Consider the following 15,263-nt stretch of genomic DNA (forward strand, 5'->3'; position numbering starts at 1 on the left):
TTGTAATTATGTGAGCATTTTGTGCATATGACAATTAACAGAGAATAAAAGGGAAAATTGAATTAAAGATCTTCCTTTTTGGGGTCTTTTTTCCTTCTTTCTTTTTATATTTCCTTAGCCTAAGAAATGGCAGCATTATGAGACAAATAGTGAGAAGTAAGCAAAAAACTAGAATATTTCATAACAATAAGCCAAATTAGTGCTGGGGACATGGTTCTAGCTGTAGAGTACCTGCTTAGGCAAGTGTGAAATGAAACTAAAAAGAAAAGAAGTGGATCAAATTATTCATACTCCATAAAAATGGGACAAATTATCCAAAAAAGATGTTTAAGCTATGTACTGAAGGTTTAATATTTGCTGAATTGTGGATTAATTTCCATAAACAATAGGTAGATTGAGATTGTATTAGAAATGAAAGACAAGGAATATTAGCATGAATTATTTATTAGGTATGTGTGTCTATTGCTAGTAAGTATGCTGTTTCTGCTCAGAGATCATTGCCATAAAATATTTCATTTTCCAAAATAAAAATAGATGATACTGTTGCATTTCTGTTTTACGTATGATTTGTGATAAAACTTCTCTTTACCAAAGGAGACTTTTCTTTATTTCTTGATCCTCTGCTGTATTCCAATGCTCTGTGTGCCTATTTTTCTGTCAGAACTATGCGACTTTTGTTACTTTGGCTCTGTAGTATAATTTGAAGTGAAGTGTTGTGATACCTCCAGCACTGTTTTTTTAGTTGTTGTTTGTGCTCAAGATTGCTTTGGCTATATGGCATCTTTTGTTTTAGAGTCTGTTTTTGTTAAACCACGGATTACTTTTGCAGTGTTGTCCCAGCATTTTGGCATATTTGGAACTTGCTATGGGTTCCAGAGACAGGAAATTGCAGACATCCTTGGCTACAAAAGTTAAAATCTCAGAATCTACTCAAGCTGGCTCTTCAATTCTGCACTGCAATCAAGGCCAGAGAGAAAGAATTTTCCTAGTGTTAGATATTATGCTGATTCCAGGATCCTTTTATGGTTAGACTGTACTGCCATAAAGTGGTAGATTTGTGTTAATTATACTTTCAAAGTCTCTCATTCTTTTTTCTTCCTCAGGCCTCACCCTATTATTGAATATTTTTTTAATCAACAGATCATTGTTTAAGTTTTATGTACTAAATGATTAAGCAATGTCAGTGTCATTTTTTTCTATTGTCCTCCCCCATTTTACTCTTCCTACTTTCAAGTTATGTATTTCAATCTTTATATGACATCTATCGAATATAATGGCTGCACTTGTTCATCATTCCTCTCTTCATTTGTCTTCCGGGCACTCTTAAAACTTCTCTACATAAGATACCTTCAATGGAACCTTTGTTCATTGTGATCATTCATGTGTGATGGAAGTTCTCAATTGATAACTTTCCAGTTTCCATTTTTATTTTTGTTTTCATTTTATATTACTTCAGTTTCACTATCATTAAGAAATAATCAATGTATTTATTATTGAAAGAGTTACAGTATGCTTCAGTAACAGATAATGCTCAAGTCTCTGCCTGAACACAATAGCTTCTCACTCACGTTGCATGTCTAAAAACAATTGCTTGAGTGATTTAGTTTCATTTTTTTCCCCATGTGTCAGCTTAGTGTTTCCAGCACAATTTGTCAAAAAGATGCCCTTAAAAACCCTTGCAGATACAGACATCTGATGATCAACCAAGGGACAAAATATTACATTGGAGAAAAGACAGCGTCCTTAACAGTGGAGCTGGGAGTATCCATATATGGAGACTGAAACTATTGCCCTGCTTCTCACCATGTACCTAAATCAACTCAAAATGCATCCAACATTGAATATGTGAAACTATTAAAGAAAAACGTAGGGGAAACATTTCAAGATATAGGCCTATGAAATGACTTTCTGAATAAGAGTTCAGAAGTAGTAATAATTAACAAATGAAAATTACATCAAATTAGGAAAAAAAACTGCACAGAGAAGGAAATAAATATCAATGTAAAGGGGCAGTTTACAGAATGGGAGAAAAATCTTTACCAGTTTCTTTAGCTCACACATTCAGAATATGTGAAATACTCAAAATGCTAGACATCAAAATGAGAGAAATTCTAATAAACAAATAGGCTAATCAACTGATAGCTCTTAAAAGAAGCACAAATTTCAAGTAAATAAGTAAAAATAAAAATTCAACCCACAGGCCAGTGGCTCATGACTGTATTCCTAGTTATTTAGGAAGCTGAGATCTAAGGATCATAGTTCAAGGCTGGCCCAGGCAGGAAAGTCCATGAGACACTTATCTCCAGTGAAATACTAGAAAACTGGAAGTGGTGCTGTGGCTCAAAGTAGTAGAGCACTAGACTTAGGCACAAGCCCTCAGGGACAGCATCCAGGCCCCGAGTGAAATACAATTGATTAAGTACACTGAGTAAAATGGGAAAGACTACAAGCAAAGAAAACAGTAATCCTCTGAAGAGTCACAGGTACCCACCAGCTAGATCTATATTTGTGTAGTACCCAGATACAAGGAAAGAAGCCCAGACTTGTCTCTATGCACACCCCTGCCCTTTTATTTCTTTTCCTTTCTTTTTCTCTTTTCTTTTCCAGTGGTGGGGGCTTGAAGTTAGGGCCTGGGCACTATCCTTGAGTTTTTTTTTTTTTTTAATGAAAGCTAGTCCTCTACCACTTTGAGCCACAGTGCAACTTCTGGATTTCTGGTGGTTAATTGGTGATGAGTATCTTCTGCCTGAGCTGTCTTCCAATTGTGATCCTCATATCTCAGTCTTCTGAGTAGCTAGGATTATAGGTATGAGCCACCAGAGCCCAGCTATGATATACACTTTTAAATGATCAGTGATTTTTTTGAAGAAATCAAGGAGGATATTATTCTTAGAATTAAATGGAAATATAATAACTCTAAGTTCTAAGAAGGATGTTTATTGTAAGGTTTATCCTGCACCCCTCCGCCCCCCCCTTTAGCCCTTCCTGGCTAAGTCTCTGCCCAGTACCTGGGTGGGGCGGGGCGGGGCTCTGGAACAGTCTTCTCACATTTGTTAGGTCTGAGTGCCTACATTATAATAGGAGAGATACCACGAGGAACCTAACGTTGTACCTCAAGGTCTTAGAAGGACAAGAATAAGAAACTCCCAGTGTTAGTAAACAGAAAGAAATATTATCAGGGTGGATATCAATGTAATGGAGACTTAAAGAACAAAGAATCGGTTCTTTGAAAAGATTAGCAAGAGCCATAAACTTAACCAAACCAACCAAAAGCAAGAAGAATTAGACTTAAAATAATAAAAATAGAGATGAAGAAGAAGACATTGCAACAAGTACCAGTGAAATTTGGAGGATTACAAGGAAATGAATAAAAAATTACATTCTAATCTATTAGAACATATAGAAGAAATGAATCAATTTCTGACATTTTGATGTGATTCTATAGTTTCTATAGTAGATGATATGATTCTGTACTTAATGATCCCAAGAACTTCTTCCAAAAACTCTTAAATTTAACAAACATTTTTGTCAAAGTATCAGTAAATAAAGCTTACATACAAAAATAAGTCAGTATACTATACACCAGTAGTGAAACATGTTGAGAAAAACTCAGGAAAACAATTCTACCATTTACAATAGCTAAGGAAAGAAAAAGACACAGGAATAAACCTAACTGAAGAGGTAGAAGACTTCTACAAGGAAGACTCAAAAGCACTAAAGAAAGCAATTGAGGAAGGCATTAGAAGGAAAAAGTCCTTAGACTTGGAAAAGTCCTTAGACATTAGAAGAAGGATAAGTAAAGTCCTTTTATATCCTTACCTTAATAGAATTAATATTGTGGACATGGTTAGTCTATAGGAAGCAATGTAATACCCATTGAAACCCCAATAGAAATAATCAGAAAGTCATACAAAAGTGCAAAAATTCCTAAATAGCCAAAGAACAGTGATGTTAGAATCAGGATATCAAACCTCAAATTGTACTACAAAACCATAGCAATCGAGACTGTATTATATAGGCACAAAGGCAAACATAGAAGCCAATGGAATAGATTAGAATCCCAGAGGTAGGACCATGTAGATACATATTACACTTAACAAAGATGTCAAAAATGTACATTTAAGAAAAGAGCCTTCTTCATTGTGGCTCAAGGGGTGGGGGTAGTAGCCTTGGGCTGAAGTGCTCAGGAACAATGCCCAGGCCCAGGACTAGGGTGGTAGCCTTGAGCTGAAGAGCTCAGGGACGACCCAGGCGGAGAGTTCAAGCCCCACAACCAACCAAAAAAAAAAGACCAAAAACAAAAACCCAAAACAAAACAACAAAAAAACCCCTTCTCAACAATGGTACTGGGAATACTGACTATTGATAAGTAGAAGACTGAAAATAGACCAAATGTTTTCCACTCTGTACAAAAATCAATTCAAAATGGATCAAAGACTGTAAAGTAAGGCCCGAAACTGAAACTACTAGAAGAGAAAATAGAGGAATTACTTCTAGACATAGTCATAGACAATTATTTCCTGAATAGGAAGGATTCCAAAATCTCTGTAAATAAGGGCATACACTGATAAATGGCTATGCATCAAATTAAAACGCTTCTGTGCATCAAAATAAACAACTTTGGAAGTGACAAGACAGCATCCCATTCTGTGAATGGGAAAAGTTCTTTTAAACTATTCATCTGACAAGAGATTAATATCCAGAATATGCAAAGAACTTAGACATTAATGTGTCATTCGGTAAGTAATATGAAGGAAAACAATACGGTAAAGAGAATTTGATGGCGAGCCTGCTTTAGATGATGTGCTCTTGAAGGCTTTTATAAAGAAGTATGAATGAAGGTAAATGCTTGTATTTACTTTACAGGTACTGGTTTGCCTTAAAAAAGGGCTACCAGGTAGCTTTCAAATATGGCAGCAATAATACTAATAACGCCATGGAAGAGCAGAGTGATCTACATGAAGTTATTGATCGAGTGACTGATTTGAGCATGCTCAGGCTATTTGAGACCTACTTGGAAGGTTGCCCACAACTTATCCTCCAGCTCTACATCTTTCTGGAACATGGTGAAGTGAATTTCATTCAGTGTAAGTCTTAACACATTACTGCATAAATGCTGTTGGGGTCTTACGTCGGATGTATAAATCTCAAAGGATTTAGAAGTTTTTTTATTCATTCATTCATTCATTCATTCATTCATTTATTTATTTATTTATTTATTGTGGGTCATGAGTTTTGAACTCTGGGCCTGGGCATTGTCCCTGAGCTCTTCAGCTCAAGGCTAGTGCTCTACCACTTGAGCCACAGCACCACTTCTGGTTTAGAAGTTTTTATCCTTTAAAAAAGGAATTGCTGGGTGCAGTGGCTCATGCCTGTAATCCTAGGTACTCAGGAGGCTGAGATCTGAGGATCAGGGTTAACAGCCAGCTAGGGCACAAAAGAATCTGGAACTCTTTTCTCCAATTATCTCTAGAAAATGGGAAGTATGGCTTGACTCCAGGGTAAGCTGAAGAGCTCAGGGACAGTGCCCAGGCTGAGGTCAAGCCCCATGACCCCCCCCCCAACAAAAGGAATTATTTGAAAAGAAAGTTGAGTAACTTGGTTCAAATATCAAAAGAGTATATGAAAATATATTATTTCCATTTCTTTTCCTATCTCTTTGCTTAGAAAGGAAGCTACTACTGTCAGTTATTCAATGAACCTTTCAGATAACTTTTTGAAAAGTGTTTGTCTTTTTAATTCCCTTAACATCAGTGGTATTGTAAGATAAAAACTGTCTTTGAATTCAGTAGTATGGTTTGTAGATCTATGTAGACTAGTATAGAAAGAAACCCTCTCATTAGTTCTTATAAATCTACATAGCCTTACAAATTGTAGGTGTACAAAATTTATTTATCAAGTTATGCTACTTTAATTTGGGTAATATTTTGCTATTAGATGCTGCTGTGAATAATCTTTTACATCTCTATTTTATGCAGGACTGGCAAAAAACGCAAAACAACCCAGTTGTCTAACAGCCAAAATTGGTAAATAAGTTACTGTAGGCCACTAGTTTTTTTTTTTTTTTTTGCCAGTCCTGGACTTGAGCTTAGCGCCTGAGCACTGTCCTTGGACTTTCTAAGGCTAGAGCTCTACCATCCGAGCCTCAGCACCACTTCTGTTTTTTTTCTATGTATATGGTATGGAGGAATCAAACCTGGGTCTTCATGCATGCTAGGCAAGCACTCTACCACTAGGCCAAACTCTCGGCTCATGACCACTAGTTTTATAAAGAAGTAGTTCAGAAAATGAATCCATTCTTTTTTCTACTCCTTCTGAAATTATACTGGTGTAATCATTCTTTGCAAAATGCAAATAAATGAGTAAAATCAAGATAATACAGAAGAACAAATATATTTCCTGGTAGAATAATAGAGTAGAAAGAACAATATGTGTTCGGAAGCTGGAGAGCAGAATCGGGTGCAGTGGCTCATGCCTATAATTCTAACTACTGAGGAGGCTCAGATCTGAGGATCATAGTTCAAAGCCAACCAGGGCATAGAAGTCTGTGGGACTTATCTCCAATTAACTACCAGAAAACTGGAAGTGGCGCTGTGGCTCAAGTGGTAGAGTTCTAGCCTTGAGCTAAAGAGCTCAGGGACAGTGCCCAGTCTCAGAGTTCAAGCTCCACTACTGACCTTTCCCCCGGCCTCCTCCCCCCAAAAAATAAAGAAAAAAAATGAAGAAGTTGGTGAGCAGATGGGAAAACAGGTTATTTTGATTCCAGCGTTCTACTAAAAGACTATTATTTAGTCAAGCCTTTCCCTGAAAAGGTACTATTGAGTAAAACATTTAAAAAAGTAAAATATCTGATATAATAGGTGAAAATATGCATGGAAGAGGGAATGCCACATTGCCAAGTAGGATTCTGAGAGCATGTACACCCCGAGGGCCTTGTTTTGCTTTTTGCCAAATCTTATAAATCAGGTATCACTTTTGATGTCCTCTCAAAGAAGACACAAGACAGAACTTGGGCACTTCACAAGGAGGAATGTCTCTTGACATTCCTTGCTGCCCCAAATCTATCAAGGACTCTAAAAGTCATCCTCAGACTAAGAGTGGATTTCCTCACCTCACGTTCAACTTCCAAGAGACTTCAAGGAATATTACTTGAGGCTGAGTAGAAAATGTGCCTCTGAAGTTAGAAAAGTAACATTAGCAATCAATTTACATTTGTCTCATTCCCCCCGCAAATACCAGCTACTCTCCCATAACAAAGGAAATGCTATACTCAAAAGTTATGTCCATATAGGATGAGGCTAAGTGAAATGAACTCTAGGATATGGAAGCAAGATGTTCATTTTTGTAATTGTTATTCTTTTGTTGTTTTTGTTGTTGTTGTTGGTTGTGGTGTTTGAACCTTGGACCTGGGTGTTGTCCCTGAGCTCTTCAGTTCAAGGCTACTACCCTATTCCTTGAGTCACAGTGCCACTTTTCGTTTTGTAATGGTTAATTGGAGATAAGAGTCTCATGGTCTTTAGTGCCCTGGCTGGCTTTGAACCACGATCCTCAGATCTCAGATCTCAGTCTCCTCAGTAGCTAGGATTACAGGCATGAGCTACCATGCTGTGGATGTTGTTCTTAATGTACTATGTAGCTATTGGTTTTCTCTTCTGTTCCCCTTATGGTTTATCTCATGTAGTTACTGTATTTGACTTTGGTACCTGGCATATTGTATATACATTTATTTGTTTATTTGAAAAAGGGAAGGTAAGGAAAAAACAAGATGGGTGGGAGGGGATAGGAAGGAGGGAAAGTGGGAGAAAAACATGGGAAAGGGTAATAATGTTCAAGAAGTAATGTACTCACTACCTGATGAATGTAACTGTAACCCCTCTGTCTTTACCCCAATAATTAAAACACATACAAACAACAGTTAAAAGTCTTTCTTGACTGATGGTTCCATCAGGTATGTCAGAGAACAAATTCTTAGGCCTGAAATAGTTTTTTAAGAAGAATGAATTGTTAAAAATACTTTATAGCATCTAAAAACAAGCAGTTTAGGAGTGTAAACCAACAGGAATAGAAAAAAAGTCATTCAGGTTTCAAAAATTAAAAGATAGAGGGGGCCAGAGTTTGGCCTAGTGGTAGAGTGCTTGCCTAGCATGCACAAGACCCTGGGTTTAACTCCTTGGTATGACATACATAGAAAAAGCCTGAAGTGGTGCTGTTGCTCAAGTGGTAGAGCTCTAGCCTTGAGAAAGCCCAAGGACAATGCTCAGGCCCTGAGTTCAAGCCCCAGGGCTGGCAAAAAAAAAATTAAAAAAAGGGTCGGGGAGTTTGGCCTAGTGGTAGAGTGCTTGCCAAGCATGCATGCAGACCCGGGTTCGATTCCTTGGTACCACATACTTAGAAAAAGCCGGAAGTGGTCCTGAGGCTCAAGTGTTAGAGCTCTAGCCTTGGGAAAAATCCAAGGACAGTGCTCAGGCCTTGAGCTTAAGCCCAGGACTGGCAAAAAAAAAAAAATACAAGATAGAAAGTATAAAGATGGAAGTATAAGTAGTATGTTTAAAGAAATAAATGATTAATGTGAAAATATGGAGCAGGAAACTGAAAATAAGCTTCTATTTGAAAAAATAAATAGATGTTATGGGCATGTAGGGAGAAAAGGCCCTAAGAATTAAATCTAAAAATCCAGCAAATTGGACACAGTTTAAAAGGTAATAAATGACTCAATACTGGATCAGATGAAAATGATCCAGATTGTAATTTAAATAGGTAGAGAAATATCAAAGTGACATTAAAATACATGGATGGTAAGGTAAAGGGGTTTAATTATATATGCATACATAATTAAATATAACGTGTGTGTGTGAGTGTGTTTGTGTGTGTTGAACAGTTCTAGAAGGAAAGAAGAGGAAGTATAGAGCAGAAGTAGTATACAAATAAATTGTTTTAGGACTGATGAATGACATCTTCCATACATTCTCATAGTCACATTAAGTAAGAAATCCAAACTGTAGCATGTCACCATTGAGGGACAGAAGTTTTCTGATGTGCAAGGAGGAATAAGAAGCAATGAGAACAGTAAAATTCTGGTTACATCTAAATAAACTTTGACTGTAGAAAACAAAAACAATGCTATGTGGTTATGAAAAAGATTTAAAGAACAAGATGTAGAAAGAATGATGGAAGAAATGGCATCAATCAAAATGGATTGTGCTCATAAATTCACATGCTGAGTTAAAACCCCTTTGTGTGATTACTTAAAAATAACACGTAAGTCAAATGGAAGTAAAGCCTTTCAAATTCCATAAACAGTCTTGGGACAGTAAACAAATGTGTATCTGGTTTATCTGATGTATAAAACAAAAACATTTAGAGACCCTGTTTAAGAAAATTATATAATATAGTGAGAAATAGTATACTTAATGAATGTAACTGTAACTCCTGTATATATTACCCTGACAATATATATTATATATTATATAATATTATATAATGTAGTGGAAACAAAATCAGATGATTATGTTAGTCTGAGTGGGGGACCATAACAGATTCCTATAGAATGTGTCTTCAACATCAGAAATTTATTTTCTCATAGCTATGGAGCCTTGTTCCCCGATCAATGTGCCAGAAAGATTAGTCCTTGGTAAAAATACTCTCCTTAGCCCTTACGTTGCAGTCTGCTTCTGTGTGTGTGTGTGTGTGTGTGTGTGTGTGTGTGTGTGTGTGTGTACCAGTCCTAGAGTTTGAACGCAAGGCCTGGGCAATGACCCTGAGCTTTTGCTCAAGGCTAGCATTCTTCCACTTGAGCCACAGCTCCACTTGTGGTTTTATGATAATTGATTGGAGATAGGAGTTTCAGCAAGTTGCCTTCTTGGGCTGTCTTTGAGTTGTGATTACTAAGTCTCAGTGTCCTGAATACCTAGAATTATAGATGTCTGGCTGATGGTTATGTATGTATGTATGTATGTACGTATGTATGTATGTATGTATGCATGCATGTACACCTGGACAGAAGAATCGGTGTCACAAAATGACCAGTTTAAAAAGGAGAAGAGGGACAGATGAATGGAGAAAAAAGATGGGCTAATGCAGTCATATTATTTAATGTCCATATGTGAAAATAGAACTGGGTAACTTGAGGGGAGGAGTAGAATTGGGCAGATAGGAAAGGATGATAGAAGGGGTGGCATTAATCGGTAACAATTGTACACATAAACTGAATTGAAACCCATTTGTACAACTACTTAAAGATTATTTTTACAAAAGTTGGAAAAAGAGCTGTTAGTAGAGCACCACATAGCATGAATGAGTCCCTGAATTCAAGTCCAGTAGTACGCATGCACACACACACACACACACAGAAAGAAATAAAAATGTGTTTTGTGTAAATGGGCATGATTATTTCAAACCCAAGAGAAATACATAAACAAAGCCTTAGTTTGGTAAGGACAAGACTTCTTTGGCCATAGCATAGCCTGGTATAGGTGAAAACAGAAACATGATCAGACATAAATGTGTTAGGAGGAGGCAGATAAGTGGGGAGTGGTGTTAACTGGATGGGGCCATCATGCCCTAACAATGTGAAAGGCAATGTCGTCATCCTTTGGTGTCTAGGTAGGATTTATTCAAGAACCTCCATGAAAACCCAAACCCACTGATGCTCAAGTCTGTTATACAAAAAAAGCATAGTATTTGTATGTGATTTGTGTATATCCTTCTGTATACTTCAATTTGTGTTTAGATTACTTTAATAGATAATATGATCCCAGTATTGGGCAAATAGTTATATGGTATTGGCAAGAAGTAATGAGAAGAAAAGCCTATGCTCAGTGTAGAGATCCTTCTTCCCTTTCCTCCTTCCCTCCATTCTTTTCTTCGTTCCTCAAATCATTTAGCCAAAACTAGCCTCAAATTCAAGATTTTCTTCCTTCAGTCTCCCAGTTCTGAAAATTACATGTGTGTGCACCACCACTTCTGGTTGAATTTTTTTTTTTTGCCAGTCCTGGGGCTTGAACTCAGGGCCTATGCACTGTCCTTGGGCTTTCTCAAGGCTACAGCTCTACCATTGGAGCCACAGCACCATTTCTGGCTTTTTCTATGTATGTGGTACTAAGGAATCAAACCCAGGTCTTTGTTCATGCTAGGCAAGCACTCTACCACTAGGCCAAACTCCTGGTCCTGAATTTTCTTTCTTTCTTTCTTTCTTTCTTTCTTTCTTTCTTTCTTTCTTTTTTTTTTTTGCAAATATTTTCAATCTGTAATTAGTTGAATGCACAGACAGACTCCTAGATATGCGACTTACAAATCTCTTTATTTTATTTTTTGTGGTTGTGGGGATTGAACTCAGGACCTGGGTGCTCTTTCTGAGCTGTGTTTTTCTCTCAAGGCCAGTACTCTACCATTTTGAGCTACCGCTCCACTTCTGGTTTTTTGGTGGTTAATTGGAGATAAGACTTTTTTCCCGGGGTTGGCTTTGTATCACTATTCTCAGATCTCAGTTTCCATGGCTAAATCTTTTTGTAAAATTATGTTAGCTATACACAGGAGTGGAATTCATTGTTACTTTCCATACATGTTTACATTGTATTTCAATCAATTTTCTCACTTCTATCAAACCCCTTTCCCTAAAGATTAGCATCCTCAACAGATCTTGTTCCATTTTCAGACTTGCTAGTCATTTATTTTGATACTATTCAACCTTCTTTATCATGTTAGCACGTCTCATCTTGCTAATCCCCACCACTCACAGTCAGTTTTTTCTTCCATCTCATCCTCTTATTGACCGTTGGCCTATGTTGAGTTTTCTCTGTTGCTCTCATATATACTTGAGATATACAACACAGGTATTCATTTTTTCCCATTCTTTCTTCTTATACTAGTCTTAATTATTGAAACAAACCTAAACATGTCCCCCTACACCTAAGCTAAATATAATCTCAATTCAATTTCCCTTAGTTAGATATCCAGAGTTCCCAAACTCACTACAATTTACCAATGTAAAATTTCAAAGAGTAAGTTTAAAATAAGAACATTATGATATCATTTCAGAAAAGTGAAAATAAAGATAAACTTCTAGAAGAGTTGATAGAAAAAAAAGATCACTGACTAAAGATAGGGGAAAATGGCATTGAAATTCTTACTGTAATAGTAAAAATTAAAATGTAATTGCAGTGACTTTAAAATTTCAATGAGATTTTTTTTTTTCTTTGGTTGGTTGTGGGGCTGGAACTCTGGGCCTGGGCATTGTCCCTGAGCTCTTCAGCTCAAGGTTACCTACCACCCTAGCGCTGGAGCTACAGCACCACTTCTGGTTTTCTGGTGCTTAATTGGAGATGAGTCACATGGACTTTAGTGCCCAGTCTGGCTTTGAACCATGATTCTTACATCTCATCTTCCTAAGTAGCTGGGATTACAGGCATGAGCCACTGGCGCGCGGCTAAAATGGGAAATCTTTGTAACCTTGAACATTATTTTCAGATAAACTGCATCAAACATCAAACTGCATCACACACATACAGTGAAACCCAAATGTCTAGAAACCTGAAATTATAATTGTAGTACCTTAGTAACCAGAGTATGTAGTTTTTCAATAAAATGTATCCAGTGAATTTATTTAAAATAGTCTGCTATAGTGAAATGGCATACCAACTTTAGGATCACAAGATACATTTTCAATTCAATTTTTCAATTTTCTACCTTATTAATATTTATTGAAGCTTCAGTTTTTTTATATGTAATTTGGGTTAGTAATATCTAAGAATCAGATGAAATGTTTAAAGTGCTTGATGTTTGTGATTGTGTGTATATCCAGATAAAAAGTATGCATGGTATATATTAATTTACTATTGCTGTTACTTTTGTCATAATAAATATTTTTTATTTTTTGTTTTGTAGCTTCAGCCATCGTGACTTCTTGCTGTGCTATTTCTGTTGCAACGGTTGATTTTCAAATAGCTTTAAGAAAATCTTTGCCTGATAAGAATCTTCTTAATGGAGTCTGCCCCAGGATCACATATCTCCTTTACAAGTTTCTTACATTAGCATCTTGGTTGCTTAGTGTTGTTCTTCTCTTGTTTGTAGATATTAACATTACTTTATTTCTTTTGTTATTTCTCTGGTTGATAGGTTTAATATGGGCAATTAAAAATCAAACTCAATTTTGTAATTCTAGAGGTATGGAATTCTTATATAGGATGGTTGTTGGATTCATTTTTGTTTTTACATTTTTTAATATTAAGGGACAACATACCAGATGTCCAATGTCTTGTTATTATAGTGTAAGAGCACTAGCCACTTTGGGTATATTGTTTGTGTTCTGGACTTACCCGCTCTCTATTTTTAGCTCAGACTATTTCATACCCATCAGTGTCTTTATAATTCTTACTCTTCTTTTTGGAATCACTTTTCTAATTACTTATTATGGGAATTGTCATCCAAATATAAATAAAGACACAAAAGGTGACGAAATTGATGGAATATCTGTTCAAAGACATTGTAGGATGAGATATTTCCTAATGGAATAAACTATTAACATATAAGATATATTTTTCTTATTCTTTGTTTCATTGGTTAGTAAAGAAAATGTTTGCTCTGTGTGTACATATGTGTGTATGTGTGTGTGTGTGTGTATGTGTATTATTTTTGCCACCTTTAATTTGAAACCCGAATCCAGGAAGCAGTCACATTCACAATAGCTTTAAAAACAATGTTTGACCAGAAAAGTACTCACTACCTTATGTGTATAACTGTAATCCCTCTGTACATCACTCTGACAATAAAATAAATGTAGAAATAAATCTAACTAAGGAAGTGTAAAACTTCTACAATAGTCACTGAAGGAAGAAATTAAAGACACAACATGGAAAGACTTTGTTTATATTCATGGATTGGTAGAATTAACATTATGATGATGGCTATATTATTGAAAGTGATGTAAAGAAATAGAAAAGACAATCTTTTCATTTGGAAGCACCAAAGATGCAAAATAGGCAAAACAATCTTGTACAAAAAAGTTCAAACACCAGATATCATAATGCTTGACTTCAAAATATACTACAAAGCCATAACAGCAAAACCAGATTGGTACTGGTATATATATATATATATATTTAAAACCCAGACAGTGGACTATGGAATAGAAAAGAAGAACCCTATCTCCTTAGGGAAAAAAATGTTCACACAGCTTCAGTCATCTGGTTTTAAATAAAAGTGCCCAAAACATGTATTAGAGAAAATATAGGTCTTTAATAAATGGTGCTGTGAAACTAGAATATTCATATGTAGAAGACTCAAAATGCCCCCCCTTACTCTCTACAAAAAGCAATTAAAAGACCTTAATGTAATACCTGAAACTAATTTAGCAAAATACTTCAAGATACAGTTATAGGCAATGATTTTCTGAATAAGATTTGAATAATTTAAGAAATAATAGCAAGTATCGACATATAGGATCATATAAAAAAAAGCTTCACTAAAAAAAAAGCAACAGAAATTCTATGCTGCTGTCAGAAAGAATGACATTGCCCCATTTGTATGGAAATGGAAAGGCTTAGAAAAAATCATATTAAGTGAAGTAAGCCAGACTCAAAGGAACTTAGGCTCAATAGTTTCCCTCATTTGTCATAATCAGTAGAAACCTTGGGCTCTCCTAGTAGAGATTTACAATAGAACAAAACCTAGATTCATAAGGCCCATATAGAATGATGCTAAATGAAAGAACCTCCAGGATATAGAAACAAAAGCCATATAAGGAGTGATTGTTGTCTTTAATGTACTATGTTATCTCTCACCTCTTTTGTTATCCCTTGGTTATCTCATATTGTTACAGTATCTCACTTTGTTATCTGATATATTGTATATATGCTTATTTAGTTATTTGAAATCAGATAGGGAGGGGGGAAAACAAGATGAGGGGTGGGGGTAAGGGGAGGGAAATGGGGACCAAGACATGAGAAAGGGAATCAATGTTTGTGAAGTAATGCACCTCATATTTGGTGAATATAATGTAACCCTTCTATTAATTACAATAAAAATATATGAAAAAAGCAACAGAAAACCCCAATAAACAGTTACAATTACCCGATTGAAAAGACAGCTGTAAGATGGGAGAAAATCTTTGCCAGCTATTTATCTCACATTTATACACATTACGATGTAGAATATACAAAAAAAGTCTAACAACTCAAAAAGTTAACCACCAAGCCAAGAGATAGTCCTGTAGCCAAGTGTGAAAATGAATTGGATAGTTCTCAAAAGTCTGCATCACTGATAAATTC

At 36.0% G+C, this 15,263-nt stretch overlaps 1 protein-coding gene across 6 annotated transcripts in view; it reads left to right on the forward strand.

Annotated features, from left to right (window-relative positions):
• The window catches only part of Xkr9 (XK related 9), a 111,281-nt gene that overhangs the window by 60,352 nt on the left and 35,666 nt on the right, over positions 1-15,263 (forward strand). For 4 of the 6 annotated variants that reach the window (XM_090338935.1, XM_090338939.1, XM_090338938.1 and 1 more), the window contains 2 exons: positions 4,867-5,087; positions 12,883-13,511. In XM_090338935.1, the coding sequence (XP_090195061.1) occupies positions 4,867-5,087; positions 12,883-13,511 (850 nt within the window). Of the gene's footprint in view, positions 1-4,866; positions 5,088-12,882; positions 13,512-15,263 lie in introns of those variants that run through there. The other 2 variants (XM_090338941.1, XM_090338940.1) reach the window with 1 other exon arrangement.

Source organism: Megascapheus bottae, chromosome 9 (assembly GCF_031878675.1).
Source record: "Megascapheus bottae isolate mThoBot1 chromosome 9, mThoBot2.hap1, whole genome shotgun sequence".
Lineage (NCBI taxonomy): Eukaryota > Metazoa > Chordata > Mammalia > Rodentia > Geomyidae > Megascapheus > Megascapheus bottae.